General features: G+C 57.1%; 2 protein-coding genes across 3 annotated transcripts in view; both read left to right on the top strand.

The window, feature by feature from the left end:
- Positions 1-11,024, top strand: part of MECP2 (methyl-CpG binding protein 2) — a 46,492-nt gene extending 35,468 nt beyond the window's left edge. Inside the window, exons 2-3 of the mRNA XM_075539486.1 lie at positions 2,640-2,990; positions 3,973-11,024. Coding sequence (XP_075395601.1) covers positions 2,640-2,990; positions 3,973-5,038 — 1,417 coding nt within the window. The 3' untranslated portion in view covers positions 5,039-11,024. The remainder of the gene's footprint in view (positions 1-2,639; positions 2,991-3,972) is intronic.
- A 1,783-nt stretch (positions 11,025-12,807) lies between these two features.
- Positions 12,808-18,902, top strand: IRAK1 (interleukin 1 receptor associated kinase 1). 2 transcript variants are annotated; one of them, XM_075538824.1, is made up of 14 exons: positions 12,808-13,048; positions 13,141-13,308; positions 13,419-13,556; positions 13,627-13,721; positions 13,909-14,097; positions 14,197-14,261; positions 14,350-14,464; positions 15,103-15,221; positions 15,393-15,600; positions 15,737-15,802; positions 16,246-16,482; positions 16,875-17,283; positions 17,522-17,665; positions 17,794-18,902. In XM_075538824.1, the coding sequence occupies exons 1-14, from the start codon at positions 12,913-12,915 to the stop codon at positions 17,847-17,849; spliced, it is 2,145 nt and encodes a 714-aa protein (XP_075394939.1). In that variant the 5' UTR covers positions 12,808-12,912; the 3' UTR covers positions 17,850-18,902. The 2 variants fall into 2 exon arrangements, with proteins under 2 accessions (XP_075394939.1, XP_075394940.1); XM_075538825.1 differs by having other exon boundaries at positions 12,871-13,008.
- The last annotated feature ends 213 nt before the right edge of the window (positions 18,903-19,115 follow it).

Here is a 19,115-nt window from a genome sequence, read left to right as displayed (position 1 = left end):
CCTTCCCTTGCTGTCACTGTGCCACAGGAGGACTTTCCTCGTTGAGAAACCTTTTCCTGCCCAGGTATCAACAGGCACCACGTTCCCAAGAGAACTAGCAGCATTTCCACAGCAGTAATAAAGCTTCATAGTGACTCCAAAGTGGGCCGAACCCAAGGGACCCAGGCAGATGAAAGGACCTATATAGCGCACTTTGGCCACTCCCTGATGGTGCGCCTGAGAAAGTGTATGCTGAGAGCAAGAAGCCCTTCCTGCCTGCTGGATCTACATATGTGAACTACTTGAAGGGCTAAAAGAGCCAGTGTCTGGAGACATTCATTGATTAGTGAGGAATCCGGATGGGGCACTACTGCTGAAGGGGCACCGACTACCTGTTGAGTGAGTGCAAAGAAACTTCTGGACTCAGAAGGTGATGCTGGCACAACAAAGCGAATGGCCTCAAAGTCCCTGATGGTGTACTTGACAGTGGTTCAAGTGTCATGTTTTGATGATGCCAACTTTATGCCCACTTAAAAAGCGTGGGCTGGAGACACCTGCTGAGTCCCCAGTTGGTCCAAGCACAGGCCCCAGCAGTGCTGTGGGGGCTGTCCACACAGCATGCTGGAAGTGTACTCTTCTTCACAGAGTCCTGCAACCTCAAGGGTACTCTTCAGTGGTTGGGAAGCTTGCCAGTCATGGGTTGAACATGCTGATTTTGCCCAGTGCAGTTGCCCCTTGTCAGCGAAGAGGAGGAGGGCGGGGAGCATGGCATGATCACAGCACTGTTGGAGAGAGGTGCTTTGTTTCTTAGGGAAGAAATGTTTCCACAAGTCCCATAAACCCCTGTGCTGGTAGAGGAACCTCTCCCCCCCCCCACACACACACACACACACAGACCCCGCATTCGAGGAAACAAAGTACCCTCACCTCTCAGGTGACCTTTTCCTGCCAGGCCCTTCTATGGACTGAGACATCCATTTTAAGCATCTTTTTGTGAGAAAGAGAAGTGGCGGTCAGAAAATAAAAGTACCCGAGCGTCCTTCAGTGAACAGAATCAGAAATCACCACAGGGTCATATATGCCTGAAGTCGCTTTTAACTGAAAAGAAATGACAGTCACAGCCAAAGTGAAAGGCCCAATGCCATCACCATGCTGCCAGCCTCCCTTGTGCAGTGCCATCCCCTTGAATGCTCTGACTGCCCAGATTCTCACCGTTCTCTTGAAGCCCCTCACCTTTCCTCCTGGGGGCAGAGGGCACCCCTAGCTGCTCTGGGGGTGCCCATTCTGAATTGGCACCTGCTCCTCTGGTGGTGTGTCTGTACCTTTGTAGGATAGAGAGCTCTCTCCTTGTGTACCAGAAGGTCTTCTCCTGGGACCTGACAGTTTCCAAATGGGTGCCAAGGCTCGGCTACTGCCACAGACATCCCACCCTTTTATTCTTGGCCACCTCTGAGCTGCTCCCCAGAGGGATTTGAAACACCTGCATAGGTTAGGATTGACAGCACTCAGATAAGTGGCTTGTTGGCTTGCCCGACATTTGCATTTCTCAGTGTCGGGGGACTCTCATCAGGCTCCGCTGTGCAGGCTGGAGAGGGTGGCGCCCTTAGACCTCTCACCAGCCCCGTGGTCACCAAGGTGATGCTCTTTGGGCATACTTTGCACAGCTTGGCGTTGTGGGGTAAAGCTGCCCTATGGCTCAATTATCAAAGTTGTGGCTCCAAGGGGACTCTGGGAGCTGTCCTTTGGAAACCTCGCAGGGAGGCGATCCCAGGCTTGAGGACTGTCTTCTGAGAGATGGGAATTCTTTTGCTTCGTGTCTCCCCTGGGTGCTGAGGGGGCATGGCCAGTACCAGATATCCTTTTCAAACAAAAACTTGCACATTTCCCATTTTCTCCCAACCTTGTTCGTTCTTGGAGACCGCCTCCTCCCACTTCCCTGGGGGGTCACCATCCTTGGGTTGTATTTAACAAGCATTCCTTGTGGCTTTTCCTTGATGTCATGGTGTTGGGATTAGCGGGATACTAGAAATGAGCTCCCTAGAGAGCCCTGTCTTCTCAGAGCTCCGGGATATGGAAGGTTCTGGGCTCCACAGGCCACTGTTGTGGTGTGTGGCTGGCCGTGCCCAGCTTCCCAGGCACTTTGTCATTTCTTGGCATAAAGCTGAGACTCAGAAATGCAAGCCACTTGGACAGACACTAATGGAGGCCTGTTTTCCAGCTGTGTAGCCAGGGCATGCTGGTCCCAGGAGACAGAAGAATGCTCGGCTGAGGACACAAGACAAGAATGGTCTTGCCCTTTGCAGTAGCTAGTAGCTCATTCCTAGAAGAAGGGATGGTTCATGGTGGGACCGGCTGATGGCCACTCTCGGCATGGCCTGTACTCTTGCCCACCTCAGCCTGCAGGTGGCCACTTGGTGACCTGGCCCCAGGGTCCCAGAGTTGGCAAGGCAGATGCATCTCTTGTCCACATCTGAGTGGTGCCTTGCCTTGGGGGGGGGGGCTCCTCTCTGTCCCTGGGGTTCCTTCTTGCACAGGTGTCCCCCCTTGATTCTCAGGCGCTGAGGCGCAGGGTGCTGTTGGGGTATGAGGTCTGGGGTTTGATGGCGTTCGGAGGGTGGGTTCTACCTCGTGGGTACTTACATGGTCATTTAACACTTCAGGGAGGAAAAGTCGGAAGACCAAGACCTCCAGGGCATCAAGGACAAGCCGTTGAAGCTGAAGAAGTTGAAGAAGGATAAGAAGGAAGACAAAGAGGGCAAACATGAGTCTCTCCAGCCGTCTGCCCACCACTCTGCTGAGCCCGCCGAGGCGGGCAAGGCTGAGACCTCCGAGGGGGCGGGCTCAGCCCCGGCTGTCCCAGAGGCCTCTGCCTCCCCGAAACAGCGACGCTCCATCATTCGTGACCGGGGACCCATGTATGATGACCCCACCTTGCCTGAAGGTTGGACACGGAAGTTGAAGCAAAGGAAATCTGGCCGCTCGGCTGGGAAGTATGATGTGTATTTGATCAAGTAAGTGAGCGCCACTGATGGGGTGGGTTGGGGTGGGACTGGACCAGCCACCAAGTATTGTTGGAGGCCAGGACAGAGTGACGCAGGCAGGTGCTTCTTTTGGGCCTCGTGTTCTCACCTGAAACGTGAGAGAGCAAGTAGCAGCTCCCAAGGACCCAGACGAGGCCCCAGGGAACAGAATAGTGCTTGGCATGTTAGGCCCTGAGCACTCTCAAGGGCATCAGCGTCTGCTTCAGGTGGGGCCCACCCCAGTCCCCCTGGAGAACGCTGCCTGTCTTCTTTCTTGGGAGCAGCAGGTGCCAGGGCACCCAGTCTAGTCTGATGCTCTGAGGAGCCATCCGGGCCAAGGAATGCCCTCAGCACTGCCTGGTCTTTTCAGCTGTCCCCTTCCTAGTTGTCCAGCCATGGGTTTCCAGTTAGGCATGCTCAAATGACACATAGTAACTTGTAAACTATGAGTCTCAGAGGAGCAGGGGTTCAATGCCGTTTCAGTTAGGCACCTTGAGGTGATCCAGAAAAGGTTAGGGATTTTCATGCAGTGTCATTTGCTTACACTCAGCCCTGACCTCACAATTCCCACTTTGCAAATTGTCCCATTCGCTAAAAACACTGGAGTGCTTTCCCGACCTCGTGCCTGCCCAGAGTGCTGCCCAGTTCCCAGCAGAGGTTGCAGGAAGCTAATCTTTGATTTGCTGGGATGTTGTTGTAGTCTTACTACCATGGGACACTGTCCATCAGCCTCGAAGACAAAGAGTCAGAGGGCATGTTCCTATTGACAGCTGAGGAAACAGATGCCAGGTTGCCCGAGCTCAGCTGGGGGACTATTCTAGCAGCATGTTAGGTGCCCACTGGAGCCTGTGGGTGGGGGTGGGGGGAGCAGGTGGGTGCGACAAGCACACCAGGGCTCCTGTGGACTGAGCCAACGTGGCCAGGGCAAGCTGTTAACCCACTAACTGCTCTCTGTGTCTCTCCGTTTCCCCAGCCCCCAGGGCAAAGCCTTCCGCTCTAAAGTGGAGCTGATTGCCTACTTCGAAAAGGTAGGCGACACCTCCCTGGACCCCAATGATTTTGACTTCACGGTCACAGGGAGAGGGAGTCCTTCCCGGCGAGAGCAGAAACCACCTAAGAAGCCCAAATCTCCCAAAGCCCCAGGGACTGGCCGAGGCCGGGGACGCCCCAAAGGGAGTGGCGGTACAAGACCCAAGGCAACAGTGGCCGAGGGTGTGCAGGTGAAGAGGGTCATGGAGAAGAGCCCAGGCAAGCTCCTGGTCAAGATGCCTTTCCAAGCCACAGGGGGCGGCAAGGCGGAGGGTGGCGGGGCCACCACCTCCACCCAGGTCATGGTCATCAAGCGTCCAGGCAGGAAGCGGAAAGCTGAGGCCGACCCCCAGGCCATTCCCAAGAAGCGGGGCCGGAAACCTGGCAGCGCAGTGGCAGCCGCTGCAGCTGAAGCCAAGAAGAAGGCAGTGAAGGAGTCTTCCATCCACTCCGTACAAGAGACCGTGCTCCCCATCAAGAAGCGCAAGACCCGGGAGACGGTCAGCATCGAGGTCAAGGAAGTGGTGAAGCCCCTGCTCGTGTCGCCCGTGGGCGAGAAGAGCGGGAAAGGACTGAAGCCCTGCAAAAGCCCCGGGCGGAAAAGCAAGGAAAGCAGCCCTAAGGGCCGCAGCAGCAGCACCTCCTCGCCCCCCAAGAAGGAGCACCACCACCACCACCACCACTCGGAGACCCCCAAGGCCCCCGCGCCACTGCTGCCATCCCTGCCCCCGTCTGAGCCCAAAAGCTCCCAGGACCCTCAAAGTTCCCCAGAGCCTCAGGACTGCCGCGAGGAGAAGATGGTGCCTCGAGGAGGCTCCCTGGAGAGTGACGGCTGCCCCAAGGAACCAGCTAAGACTCAGCCTGTGGTGGCTCCTGCTGCCACCGCTGCTGAAAAGTACAAACACCGAGGGGAGGGCGAGCGGAAAGACATTGTTTCGTCCTCCCTGCCGAGGCCGAGCAGAGAGGAGCCCGTGGACAGCCGGACGCCCGTGACAGAGAGAGTCAGCTGACTGTCTGCGCCGCGGGTGACAGAGCAAACCAAGCCAAGCAAAGGCAGCTGGTGTCTCTTCTCCTTCCGGGTAGGGCTCTGACAAAGCTTCCCGATTCACTGAAAAAAAAAAAGGGGGGGGGGGTTCTTTCAGTAAACTTAGAGTTTCGTGGCTTCGGGGTGGGAGTAGTTGGAGCATTGGGGTGTTTTTCTTACCGACAAGCACAGTCAGGTTGAAGACCTAACCAGGGCCAGAAGTCGCTTTGCACTTTTCTAAACTTGGCTCCTTTCGCGAGGCTTGCTGCAGATACTACTGACCAGACAAGCTGCGCCTGCACCTGCCCCCCCCCACCCCTTTGTACCCCGTCTGGGCCAAGAGTGGCACCCTACTGGTGGGCGTTGGGAGCAGAGAGCAGTTTAGAAACACACACACACACACACATACAACACACACACACACATAGTTTTCCGTGCCATTGGTGCCCAGCCACCCACCCTGCCCACACTTCCCCAACCCCTAACAGTTTCCCCTCTAAAATCACCTGTGATGTATCACTTCCCAGAACAGGAGCCTAGCCCCTGCCCTCTCCAGTCCTAGCATGGCCTGGCAGGAGCTGTCTTGTGCCTGGCCTGAGCCAGGCCTACATAGCACTGTGCACTCTCAGGAGACACTTTCCAGAGGGTGGCACTAGAGAGAGAAGCCAGGGAGGCAGCCAGCTGAGGCCAAGCCCAGAGTGGTAACCAGGCCCAGGGCAGTGAGCAGGTCAGCTTCCTGGGCCCAGGCCATCTTCCACATGGTGGACTATGTGGGGCAGGACATCACTTCTGGTTATTTCCCGAGTTCTACTCCTTTAGGGACAGCTAGAATGACTTGCACTATCTTGAAGAGGGTGCCACCTGAAGCAACGGTGTTGAGATTCCCTGTGTCCGGATGTAGTGGCGCTTGTTTTAAAGTGGGACTGGCACATGGGGTTCCCACGAAGCTTCGAAACTCTAAGTGTTTGCTGCCATTTTGTAAGGACTTTCTGATTGTGTTTTCTTCTTCCTCCCTTCCTTTGACCTTTTTAATTTCTCCCTTCCCCTCCCTCCTCCTGTCTCCTCCTTTCTGGCCCCTGAGCTAACGCTTGTCAGCCCCATAGATGCCTCCCAGCCCACCTGCCCCTTTGCTTCTTGCTGCAGCCCCAGCCCCAGCCCCACTCGGCTTGGCTGTGCTCTCGAGCCCTAGCCCCGCAGGGCCTCTCCACCGAGAACCAGAGAGCAGCCCATGCTGCTCCTTCTCCCAGGTAGCCCTTCCTTCCTGCCTTCTCGGTAAGAGAGAACCCGACGCTCGTCCAGCCCTGAATAGCGAGCCTCGAACACTTCCACTCCGCAGAAGGAAGGCAGACGTGTTTGCCACCAGCCCAGCCGCGGCTTTTGGCCGACTCTGCCTAGCTCCTCCCCGTGTACCCTAGCTGGGACCGAGCGCGCCCCGTCCCAGCCCAGCCCAGCCCAGCCCATACTCTTGTGCCACCGTGTGGGGCCAGGCTTGCAGCAGGCTGGGGCCGGGCAGCGATTTTTCTTTGGGTTCCTGTCTCCCAGAGCTCTGTCCGGAAGTCCTTGTCTAGCTGCATATCTTCATCATATTGGTATACCCTTTTCTGTGTTTACAGAGATCTCTCTCCTATCTAAATCTGTCCAACTGAGAAGTACCTTATCAAAGTAGCAAAACGAGACAGCAGTCTTATGCTTCCAGAAACACCCATAAGCACGTCACCTGTGAGCTGCTGCAGTGACCTTTCAAATGTGTGTTGTCTTGTGTGTTTCTGTTCTTGTCACAGCGGAGTGAGATATCACAGAGCACGTAGCCGTCCTTGCCAGTTGTAGTGTCAGGAGTCATAGTGACAGTTCCAACCTGTAGCTTAAGATAAAGCAGTGTTTGTCTCTTCCTGAGTGGTTAGAAGCAGGAAGTCTGCCCGTTCGGTTTGTAGTCCTAGCTGGCCTCCTTGGCCTGTTTGTACCCCTTTTCCTAATGCTCTACAAAGCAACACCCCTACCCCACCCCATTCCCAGCTCAGCTGCCTGTGCTCGCTGTGGGACCTTCCCACTCCTCTCAGGAAGGGATAAATGATTCTTGCAAGCATCGCCATGGCCTTGCTCCAGAGGACACCTGCCATGTGTATGTGGTGTCCGGCAAAACTGGGATGGAGTAGTTTTGAGGCAGTGCTCCCCACACACCCAGCTGCATTCTCTCTCGAGCTTGCGGCCAGGGCCAAGTAGTCCTTGTGCCCTTTATGCTCCATCCCACGTTTCCTCTTCTGCCCCAAGTGAAAGGAGGCCGCAGGAGGTGGTTGCCTGTGTCAGCTGCTTGTGACCCTGTGGCTACCTTGCCTGGTGGTCAGATGGAAACATCCTTTGAGCACTGGGGGGCTCGGGAGCCCCTCTGTGGCTTTGTGAAGAAGACAGCTTTCACAGGCACAGTCACCTCTGTCCTCAGTCCAGGTGGTGATTCCCTGACCCCAATCTACCCCAGCCTGCCCCCAGCCAGGGGACTTGTCATCGGTGGAATCACCAGCCTTGAGTGGTGCCAGCCAGGCACAAAGTACAGGAGCACCCCAAAATGCTTCATCTGTCTGTCATTGCTCTGGAGGAACCCTGAGAGGAGGGTTGTTGCCAGAAACCGACTGGCTGCAGATGAGCTGAAGGTCTGCACTGAGCCACCCCATCAGCCCACTCCCCACGCTTGCTGTGTGCGCTCCACTGTGTGTTCTGCTCTTAGTTCAATGTCTGATTGTTAGAAATCGCTAGGCTACACCTCCTCCAGGGTCTATAATTACACATGAACACTGAAACCAGTTCTCAAGAATTAGAAGGAAAACCTAGAAAACAGTTGGCAGAAAATGACATTTCGATGTTCTGAATGAATAAGAGCAAACTTCTGCAAAGATGCTGATGTAAAACTACTTGGATCTGGGCCGAAAGCCACCTGTGCTGTCTGTCCCCAAGGAGCTGGCCTCTGACTTGCCCTTGGGAGTTGGGTACAGAGGTTTGCATAGGAGCCCAGCTCTTGGTGTGGCCATGGAGTGTCCTTGACAACTCAGCAGGCCACCTGCTGGCCCCGCCCTCCTTCCTGCTCCTTCTCTCCATGGAGCCCATACCAGACACTGGCCTCTGCCTGCTGTTTGTCCTGGCCCCGGGGACTCCTGGTCACCTTCTGTCCCCTGGGCCAGTCTTCCCAGCCTCTCACTCCTCAGTGTCTTAGGGTCCAGAGTGCTGGGAAGCCGGCCCTTGCCTTGTACCTGCCCACCACCTGGAGCCACTTGCTCCACTTGGGGGTTGGGGTTGGAGGTGGAGCCAGGGACAGGGATGGAGGCAGGACAGGTGCAAGGAGAGCAGCCCCTACCAGTCCAGTCTGCTCCCTGGCCCCAGGTCCAGTGACGCCCCGGGTCCAGGGCTGGCTTTGTTTTGCTTTTATTTCTGCCTTTAGTTCTTCTGTCCCTTTTATTTAATGCACCAATTAGACACAAGAAGCAGTGGACTTTTTCTATATATATCTGTATATTGCACAATTATAAACTCATTTTGCTTGTGGCGCCACACACAAAAGACCTGTTAAACTGATAGCTGTTGCTTAATTACAATATTTCTGATAACCATAGCATAGGTCACAGGAAAATAAAAAACAAAAAACAAAAAAACCGACAACTCTGTCTGCTGGTCACTTCTGCTCGTGTCGCCAGGGCAGGCGCCTGTGCTTGTGAGATGTGTCCCAGGTGCCCTGGACCTGGGGTCACCAGAGTGTAGCCCGCTCTGTGGGGGGGGGGGACGGGGGGCGGAGCCCATGGGAAGGTGGGGTGGTGGTGGGGTGGGACCCAGCGCCCCGGGAGCTGGAGGGGAGATGGGAAAACCAGGCGCCATAGCAAGTGTGCAAAGACTCCAGAACCACCGTGTCTGCCCACACCCTACCAGCCCCTCAATGAGCAATATCTGCTACAGAGTTGAGCTGTAACCATTCTTTTTGATCTTTTTTTATTTAAAAAATAAAACACCAAAAAGGGGGAAAAATACAACAACAAAAAACAAATTCATAAACTTGTTCTTCCAAAGCAGAGAGCAGTTAGAATCACCAGGGCCCAAAGCTCCTGCCCCTGTTCCCCCTGCGTTCCCCCTTCCCGAGGTCACTAGAGGAGCAGCTCCAGCCGTGGGGTGGATAGGGGGCTACACAGTGTCCTCATAGCTGGGGTGCAGTATTAGCAGGCGGGGAGCAGGTCCCTTGTGTCCCTGCTCCCAAGTTAGCCCCATAAGTCTGTAGCCCCAGGGCCAGAGAGGACCCCATCAAGTGTTTGTGGGTACAAATGGGTCACAGGTCACAGGACTGGAAGACCACGTACTCCCTGGCCTCCAAGGCTGCCCCTTCAGTTTAAGTGACTTCCTGCTGCAGTCCTTGACAGCAGCACCAGAGTCCGTAGTTGATGAATGATGACCAAATATGACCAGGACTGTTAATACCCGAGGGCCAAGCCCGTCCTGTCCTCGGCCGGCCATGTACCCGGCCACTGGGACAGGGCTGTGTGCCCTGCCCTGCCCTGCCCTGCCCTGCCCTTGCCTTGTCTTTCTGGGGGGTTCTGTTTGGGTTTGGTTTGGGTTTGAGTTTCCCTTTTGTGTTCTGAACATGAGACACTCTTAACTGTGGTGTTGAGGCTTCTGTTTGTGTCGTTGTGGTGGGTGAGAGGAACTGCGCTAAGTAAATCTCTTCTGTGTTTGAACTGAAGTCTGTATTGTAACCTTGTTTTAAAGTAATTGTCCCAGAGACAAAGGCTTCTGGACCCTAGCCCTTGACCAACAATTAGCCTTTGGCGGGAGGGGACTGGTGATAAGGGGCAGGTCGGAGAGGGAGGGATCCTTGCCTAAGTGGCACATGGCCGTGGTCATGCGAACCCCAGTACATTTTTTAGGCTTCACCTTCACCCCACCCCCTTCTAAGATCATTAATGTCACATCATTTAATTTTTAAATTTTTTTAAGGACGGTTGATCTGTGAGGATGGGGGAGGGAAGGGAGGGCAGGTACCTGGAGTTGAGTACTCCCCACCCAAAGCCACTCTTGACCTGATCATCCCCCTCAGGCATGCTCATGGTAAACAGACATGCCTGCCCCCTTTGTGGTCACTGGTATACATCAGCCTGTCTGCAGGCAACGGGCTTGGATAAGGTCTCTGACTAGCTTTTGTCAGAGAAGCTAGTCGAGATTCCTTCCAGATTCCTGTGATGCCCATGTGCTCCTTGCGTGTCTGGCAGTCTCCCCTCCCTAAAAGCCAAGGGCAAAGTTGGCTATGGTAGTCACTGGTGTGTGTGGGGGGGTGGAACAGGGAGAGTGGGGAATCTAGAAGAATCAGATAGGGTGCAGTCACACTCCCTGTGACATGCACTACCAGCCCCAAATCCAGCTAGGGGTGGGAGACACAGGTGGGGGCACCAAGGCAGACTCAGCCAGAGCAGCCTCAAAGGTATCGCCCTTTGGTTTTTGTGTTTTGGGACAATTACTTTAGAAAATAAGTAGATCGTTTTAAAGACAAAAATATTGATTGCTTTTTTGTAGTGTTAAAAACAAAAAGGTTCTTTGTGTATAGCCAAATGACTGAAAGCACTGATATATTTAAAAACAAAAGGCAATTTATTAAGGAAATTTGTACCATTTCAGTAAACCTGTCTGAATGTACCTGTATACGTTTAAAAACGCCCCCACGGAATCCCTGTAACCTATTTATTATATAAAGAGTTTGCCTTATAAATTTACATAAAAATGTCCGTTTGTGTCTTTTGTTGTAAAACCCAGTGATTTTTCATAAGGTTCTTTTACTATTTGAAAAGATGGGCAGCACGCAGTTTTATTTTATTTTTGTAAGGTTTTTAATACATGTGAAGCAAAGAATACGCAGCATGCCTTTCTAAGTGACGCGTTCGCACCTTTTGTTGGGAAGTACTGTATTCCTGTGCTGTTAGCATTCTCGATAAATCTCTCTGTGAAAGTGACTCAAGGTCTGGGCTTTCATTGCAAGACAGAAGTCCCCTCCTGGTCAGAGGCTGCACAGGGCCATGGCCTCCATGGCTGGTTGGCAGAAAGGAAGGGGCACTTCAACTTGGGGCCTTGCTGGCTGCTGACTCAGGGTGTTCCTGCCCTGAGTGCCATGAGGAACCCTGAAAGGGGGAGGGCAGGCCTGCTAGCTTGCATGTTTAGAAGCATCCCAGGGCTGGGGGGAGGGGGAGAGGCAGGGCACGGTCGTCCATCCTGGTAGTTCCTTCTGGGGGCTGCATGCTTGTGGGCCCTTCCCCCAGCTCTGCTGCCTGGGCCCCACGCCACTTGTATCCTCTTCATTGACCTTTGCTGCTTGGTGACCAGGCCTCTTGACTTGGCAAGGACATGGGGAGGGACTGACTGGGGCAGGGCACTTGCCAGAAGTAGACAAGGGGTACAGGCCTGCCCCCCATCCCCTGGTTTCTGGGTGGATATGGGCTCCACCCTGACGAGCTGCAGACAAAAGGCTGCACACACACATGCACACTGCCCTGCGCCTCCCTCCTCCCAATGTCTCCAGGCTGTTCCAGTAGCTGAGAGCCTGCCTGAATGAAGAAGTGGCCTGAGGCCCTGCTCCCCTGGAACTGTGCACAGCTCATCTCGGATGCTAGGGTAGTGTCTCAGGAAGGACTGGTCCCAGCGGCCAGAGAGGTTCCATGGGAATGAAGTATGGGCCCTGCAGGGTGGCCTGGCCTTAGGAAACAGCTGCTGTGACAGCCCTGCTCTTGGAATCTCCCCCATCTTGTGGATTGGTGGCCAGGTGTGCCTGGGGAATGAGGCTGCTAAAGGGGGGGCGGTGGTCCAGTGGTCCAGGAAAGGTTTACTACTGCTCTTGAAGCTGTCTTGGGGAACAAGGGTTTGGCTTGGTGGACAAGGAGAAGGTACCAAGCGAAGCCAGTGGCACATGCAGCCCCCCGGCCTGTTGGCAGAGCCCTGCTCTGGGGGAGCCAGCCCCCCCCCCCCCCGGAAGGTGTGAGCAGCAGGCAAGGTAAGGCGGACAGTGGGCTGGGCCTTGGAGACCTGGGGCTGATGCTAGGAAGCTGGTGGCTGCTATAATGGGGTGGAGCCTTAAGAAGAATGGGCAAGAGATACAGGCAAGGCGTTTGATGGCAACGGGCTGGGGTGTGGGGGGAGAGTGTCAGGAACCCTGATGGTGTAGGGTTACGAATTGACCTAAAATCTGGAAGGTCAGCAGTTCAAAACCAGCCAGTCAGTCTCACGGGAGAAAAATGGGTTACAGGGGCGGTTCTACCCTGCCCTATAGGGATTACTTTGAGTCCATCCACTCCATGGCACTAAGAATTTGAGTGTGACTGCCAAGGGGAGCCCACAGACCGGAGGGGGAGGGGAGGAGGCAGCAGTGAGGGCTGGCATCTGCTGCAGCTGGTCGGGCAGGAGGGAATGGAGCCCCAGGGGGCTTTTCCGGAACAGAAACAAACAACCTGGCCTCCGCCTAGCAAATAAGCCAGGGTCCAGCCGCAGCCACCTGGAAGCATTCTCCCTTCCTGGGCACTGTGCCTCCGCTGAGGCCTGTCTCCCCAGGCCGGAAACTGGGCTCTGTCCCCTCCTCCTGGAGGCCTGACCGGCTGGTTCCCTCGCTGGCCCTGCCGCCTCACAAAGCTCGGGCAGCGACTGGGGTCAGACGCGAGCGCCCCCGTGTGGTCGAGGTGCGCACCGCAGCGGCCCCGGAGATGGCGCCCGAGCCCCGGCACCGCCCCTTCCGCCCAGCCGGGCGTCGCACGAGGCGACTTAAAGGGGAAGTGAGTCAGTAAACGTCGATCCGGCCGGCCGAGGCCCGCGGCCCCCAGAGGCCCCGGCCCGCGCAGCGGTGACGCTTGGCGGGCCATGGCCGGGGGCCCGGGCCCGGGGGACCCCGCGGCCCCCGGAGGCCAGCACTTCTTGTACGAGGTACCGCCCTGGGTCATGTACCGCTTCTACAAGGTGATGGACGCCCTGGAGCCCTCCGACTGGTGCCAGTTCGGTGGGTGGCGGCGGGTGCGGGCTGGGGTGGGGGTGGCTACAGGGTTCCCAGGTCGTCGCGCCCAACCTGACACCCCCTCCCCCGCCCTACAGCGGCCCTCATCGTGCGAGACCAGACGGAGCTGCGGCTCTGTGAGCGCTCGGGGCAGCGCACGGCCAGCGTCCTGTGGCCCTGGATCAACCGCAACGCCCGCGTGGCCGACCTCGTGCGCATCCTGACGCACCTGCAGCTGCTTCGTGCGCGAGACATCATCATGGCCTGTGAGGGAGGGGGGGTGGGGGGGGGGTGTCAGCAGACCAGGGGCAGGAGGAAGGGGCAGGCCCGTTGGCTGCCACTTATACTTACCCTTCCTTTCCTCCTGCCGCGCCAGGGCACCCTCCCGCCCCTCTCCCACCCCCCAACCGTACCACTCAGGCTCTTGGTCCCAGCAGCATCTCTGACCCCTTGGAGGCCGAGGTCATGAGCCTCAGGACGGCGCAGCGCGCAGCCTCCACCCTCCCGTCCCCAGGTATGAGCTAGGGCTGCCTGGTGGGGGGTTGGAAGAGGACCGCCTTGACCGTGGCCTCTCGCCTTTGCAGACGCCCAGACCCACTCAGGTCCCGAACTCGGCCCTGCCATACTCCCTGTCTCCCCTCAGCCAGCAGTGCCAATTCCAGCCCCTTCCTCCACCCAGGTAGGTGGCTTTTACCCTAAGGGCAGGTGTGCCAGGCCAGGAGGAAGGAATGCTCCCTTGGGTGCACCAGCACAGCGACAGTTCCGTGGCTGCAGCCTGCTGGGGTGGGGTGGTGGAGCTGGTGACGGAGGAGGGGCAACCCGAGCCAGGGGAGCCGGCCCACCTCCTTGGAGGTCTCTTCCCACAGCTGATCCCAGAGGACCCACTAGTCTTCCCGCAGGGGGCCTACCCTGCCCCATTCTGCTGGCCCCTCCCGGAGGTCACCCAGGGTACCCGCAACTTCTCTGAGGAGCTCAAGATTGGCGAGGGCGGCTTTGGCTGCGTGTACCGGGCTGTGATGAGGCACACAGTGTACGCTGTGAAGAGGCTGAAAGAGGTGCTGGGGCCGCTGGTGGGGAGGGGGCAGTGGGAATGGCTATCAGCCTGGGCCCACCAAGCCTGACAGCTCTCCTCCCTCCACCCGCCTGGCCTTTAGGATGCAGATCTGGAGTGGGGCGCCGTGAAGAGGAGCTTCTTGACTGAGGTGGAGCAGCTGTCCCGGTGAGCTGCCAGACCGCCTCGTGGGCAGCACCTGGGGGCCAGTGTGCTGGGCCAGGCTTGGCCGCTCAGTCCCTGCCTTGTCAAGCAGGTTTCGTCACCCGAACATCGTGGACTTCGCAGGTTACTGTGCCCAGGGCGGCTTCTACTGCCTGGTATACGGCTTCCTGCCCAACGGCTCCCTGGAAGATCATCTCCACTGCCAGGTAGTCAGTCCCCCACCGAGGGCCAGGGGTGGCCTCCCCAAGGACCTTTCCTGATGGCCTTTCTTTGCTTGTTGCTGGATACCCCACCCCTTGAAGCAACCACTCTCCCCACTCCAGAGCCTCCCTCCTACAAGCACAGCCATCCAGGAGTGCAGTGGGTAGCTCCTGGCACCTGGAGGGGCTTCCCAATCCTCTCACCTATGCCACTAGGGAGGGAGCCCAGCACATTGCATGCTGCCAACTCTGGGAGCCTCGGGACCTGGTTTGTGCTGAGTCCTGGGAGCAGTGGCCTTGCTCAATTCCAGCACCTTTGAGAAATAGCTAGTGGTAACTTTGACCCTCTTTCCAGAGAAGCTCTACTTGAGCCTTCGTTGGACTGCTAACGGAAAGCTCAGTGGTTCAACCTCACAAGGCTCTCTGTGGGGGAAAGATGAGGCCATCTGCTTCTGTGCCCTGCGGGCAGTTCTACTCTGTCCCAGTCAGAATTGATTTTTTTTGGCAGCAGGATTGGTTGTGTTTTGTTTTTGTTTGTTTTTTTCTCGGCAGAGGGAATAGCCCAGAGTGTGAATAGGCCACAGGTGCAGGGAGGGGTGGGGTCTTCGGCCACCTTCCAAGCTGCCTGTGTCTCTACCCTCCAGCCTCAGGCCTGTGCCCCCCTGACCTGGCCTCAGCGCATGGACATCCTCCTGGGCACTGCCCGAGCAATTCAGTTTTTGCACCAGAATAGCCCCAGCCTTGTTCACGGAGACGTCAAGAGGTGAGGCAGGGAACAGTCGGGACCTACCCAGGAGGATTCCAAAACCTGGTAGAAACGGAGGCCAAGGCCAGAACTGGGTGAAGGAACTGGGGGTAGGACCATGTGGGCATACCCCCCAGCCTTCTGTCACTGGCAGCAGATAGATGGCTAGATTCGTCCTTCCCTCCCCAGCTCTAATGTTCTTCTGGATGAGAGACTGATGCCCAAGCTGGGGGACTTCGGCCTGGCCCGTTTTAGCCGCCTGAGCAGTGCCAGCCCGGGACAGAGTAGTACTGTGGCCCGGACCCAGACAGTGCGTGGCACACTGGCCTACCTGCCCAGTGAGTACGTCAAGAGTGGGAAGCTGGCCGTGGAGACCGACGCCTTCAGCTTCGGAGTGGTGAGCTGCTTGCTGCCCCTGGGCTGCCTGGGGGCTGACCTGGAAGACATGAAGCGGGGAGGAGGAGCAGAGGCCCCTCCTAGTCTCTTTGCCTTCTGCCACTTCTGCGAATGTGACCATGGCTCTACCCGCCCAGGTGGTGCTGGAAACCCTGACAGGCCAGAGGGCTGTGAGGACACTGGGCACTAGGACTAAGTATCTGGTGAGCCAACCTGGGAGAGGGGGGGGGTAGTCAGGGACCTCAGGGCTGATTTGGCATCCAGCCCCGCCCATCTCTATTCTGGGGAACCGCTCTCGGCCCCCAGACTGGAGAACCTGGTTCAGGTACCAGCTGTCAGCCTGAGAGGGACCACAGCTTACCTCTCCCTGGGCCTCCTTGTGCCTACCAGCAAAGCAGACCTAGGGCCCTTGATGAGCCCAGAGAGCAGCTCACTGCCCTCCTGTCCCCAGACTCCTCTGCCTCCTGCTGGTCTCCCCTGGGAGGGTGCAAAACCAATTCTTTAACAGCCTGACCATGCACATTCCCCTGCGCCCCAGCCTGAGCTTTCCAGGAGCCACTGGGCATAGGGCATGTCCCCTCTGGGAAGGGGACGGGTTTAAGAACCCATGTGGGTCTAAGGACTTGTTCGCGTGTCTGCTCCACAGAAGGACCTGGTTGCAGAGGAGGCAGAGGAGGTCGGGGTGCCCCTCACGGGCACCCACACCACAGCGCAGGCAGGCCCGGCCACCGCTGCCTGGGCTGCCCCCATCGCAGCCCGTATCTTCAAGAAGCATATGGACCCCGGGCCCGGGCCCTGCCCACCTGAACTTGGCCTACCCCTAGGCCAATTAGCCAGCTGCTGCCTGCACCGCAGGGCCAAGAGGCGGCCCCCCATGACCCAGGTAGCCCCGCCCTCACAGGGAGCCGGCCATCCTTTCTGGCGTTTTCCTGTAGTAGGCAAGTTCGCCCACCGCTCTCTGCACTGGGCCCCCTGCTGGGAGCACACAGTCCCTGCACCTATACTTTTCTGTCCCCTCTGGTGACAGTTGAGAGAGGTGGGCAACCCCACTTGCGGGCAGTAGGGCAATGCAGTTTACTTTCTAGCAGATACAGAGAAACCTCTTGCAGTCCTGAGTGTGGATTGCCATGATACGGGCTCCTGGTGAACGGGGCAGGAGCAGGCTGGTGCTGCATGGGGCCTGTGGACTGCCCAGTATTAGAGCCTCTTCCTAAGGGGGTCTGGCAGGGCCTGAGCACTCTGGGCATCCCCTAGACAGCCTGTTCTGCCTTGCAGGTATACGAGACGCTGGAGAAGCTGCAGGCGGTGACTAGGCTGGCCCTGGAACCGGAGGCCACTGGCCGAGGCCCACCTTCCCCACAGGAAAACTCCTATATGTCCACCACTGGCGCCGCCCTGAGCAGGGCTGCCCCCAGGCCGCCCCTGGCAGAGCCATCCCGAGGCCTGACCCAGGCTGCAGACCCACTTGGGCCAGGTCTCAACCAGCCTGTGGAGAGCGACGAGAGTGTGGCCGGCCTCTCTGGCGCCCTGTGTTCCTGGCACTTGAGCCCCAGCCCCTCCCCAGCCCTGGCCCCCTCCTGGGAGCCGGCACTCTTCCAGTTGACTGACTGCACTCAGGCGGGGGCTACCGGGAAGGAGTCCAGCTCAGCGAGCAGCCCGGGGTCCTGGCCCACGGCCTTGGAAGGTACCCACCTGGAAGAGGCCTGGCCAGTTGCTCAGCCAGAGAGGCCTGTAATGCTTCACCGGGGAAGGGGGACAGCCCTCAGGTCCTAGTCCTTTTCCCCTGAGAACCCAGCGGGAGTCTTTGAGCCGGGGACAGCCAGCGGCCACCAAAAAGCAGGGAGGTGTGCATTGGGTGCAGGGTGTTGGGAGGTTGGGCCAGGGCTTCAAGCCACCTCAGCTAAGGGGATGCTCTGTCCCAGGGTCGCCGCCAGGGAGCGCTCCTTCATCCAAGCCACTGCAGATTGTCATCAACCCTGCCCGACAGAAAATGGTGCAGAAGTTGGCCCTCTACGAAGATGGGGTGCTGGATAGCCTGCAGCTGCTCTCGGCCAGTTCCCTCCCAGGTACCACCACTTTCCCCACGGCAGCAGAGAAAGACCCTGTCCCCGACCGTGGCATCCCTCGGGGCTCTGCCCTCCCAGGGCTGTTGGCAGAGCTGCTGCCTCAGGGGCCTTGCCTCTCTTTTCCATAGGCCTAGGCCCTGGGGACAAGCAGGGACCCGAAGAGAGTGACGAGTTCCAGAGCTGAGCGTGTGCCTGGGCAGATGCCCACACCCAGAAGTCCAAGGCCTTGTGGCAGCTCAAGGGCCACAGGTGTGAGGGCACCAGCCCCGGAGGGAGACGGGCGTCAGCATTCACCAATCGACCAAGCCATTGATCAGCTTTCAGGGCTTGTCTGAAGGGCATGGGGAGTTCAGGCCTGGATTGCTGGCTCCCAGGGAGAAAGGGTACCGGTAGAGTCTGGGTAAGGGGGGAGCCAGCTCCCTGAAATCGAGGTAGGGCTTGCCTGAACTGCGGCAGAATGCCTCCCCGGCTGCTGGTAATGGGAATTACAGTGTGGCTGTCCTGTGCCCCGGCCTACTTGCAAGCAGCAGCGGTTTTGAATCCCTCCACCCCAAGGCAGCTGTGAACCACATCCGGCTGCCCCTACAGCCCCCTGGCTTCACCAGCCCCGTGGGTGCTTGGGATGCTAACAAGCGTCCAGCCTCTGATGGTGATGGAAGCATCGCTGGTCACCGTGCGGACAGGCCCAACTCTGTGTTGCCAAAACTGTGAGGTGCCCAGCAAGGAGGGAAGTGCGGAGCCAGGCTCCAAAAGGAGGGAGGGGAAGCAAGCATTTTGGGACATAAGCATCCGTCCCACACGTGTGCCCTGGTGCCCTCTTAGGTGTCTTTGAAAGCTGCCCGGCCAGAGCACAGGCTTGGGATGTTTCATGAGTCACACTACAGGCACCAGGAAGCTAGATACTTCTGACAGCCAAGCAAAACCCCCGGGCATTGCATCACGGGCTGTAATTGTTGCCCCAGAAACATGGTGATTCGCAGGGCTTTTCATCTCAAGATTCTAGACGGTCTGCCCCAGTCTGGGTTTGCCCGAAGTCGTACATGTACGTTTCCTGATTCAGTTGTTAATGGCATCTCCATTCATTGTCTATGAAAATACAATTGATTTTTATTCATTGACCTGTGCCCTTGATTAAATTCACTTACTAGCACTAGTAGTTTTGGGGTGTTGGCCCTGGAGTTATCTCTGTACATGGTCATTTCATCAGCAAATAAAGACAGTTTTATTTCCTTCCCAATCTGCCTTTTGGCTCCTTTTCATTCCTTTTTGTACAAGACTCCGAGGAAAGCGCTGTAAGTAAAAGTGTGCACAGCATTCATTGCTCGCACTAGGAAAGGGGAAAGTGCTTGCGCTTACAGTGTTTGCTGCAGGATGTTCATAGATGTATTTGGGGAGGTGGAAGAAGTTTGAACTTTTAGGGGTATTAAATTTCTTCAGGTGCTATTTCTGT

This window comes from Tenrec ecaudatus, chromosome X (genome assembly GCF_050624435.1).
Source record: "Tenrec ecaudatus isolate mTenEca1 chromosome X, mTenEca1.hap1, whole genome shotgun sequence".
Classification (NCBI taxonomy): Eukaryota; Metazoa; Chordata; class Mammalia; order Afrosoricida; family Tenrecidae; genus Tenrec; species Tenrec ecaudatus.
Note: the sequence above shows the minus strand (reverse complement) of the source record. Positions and strands in the feature narration are given on the sequence as shown.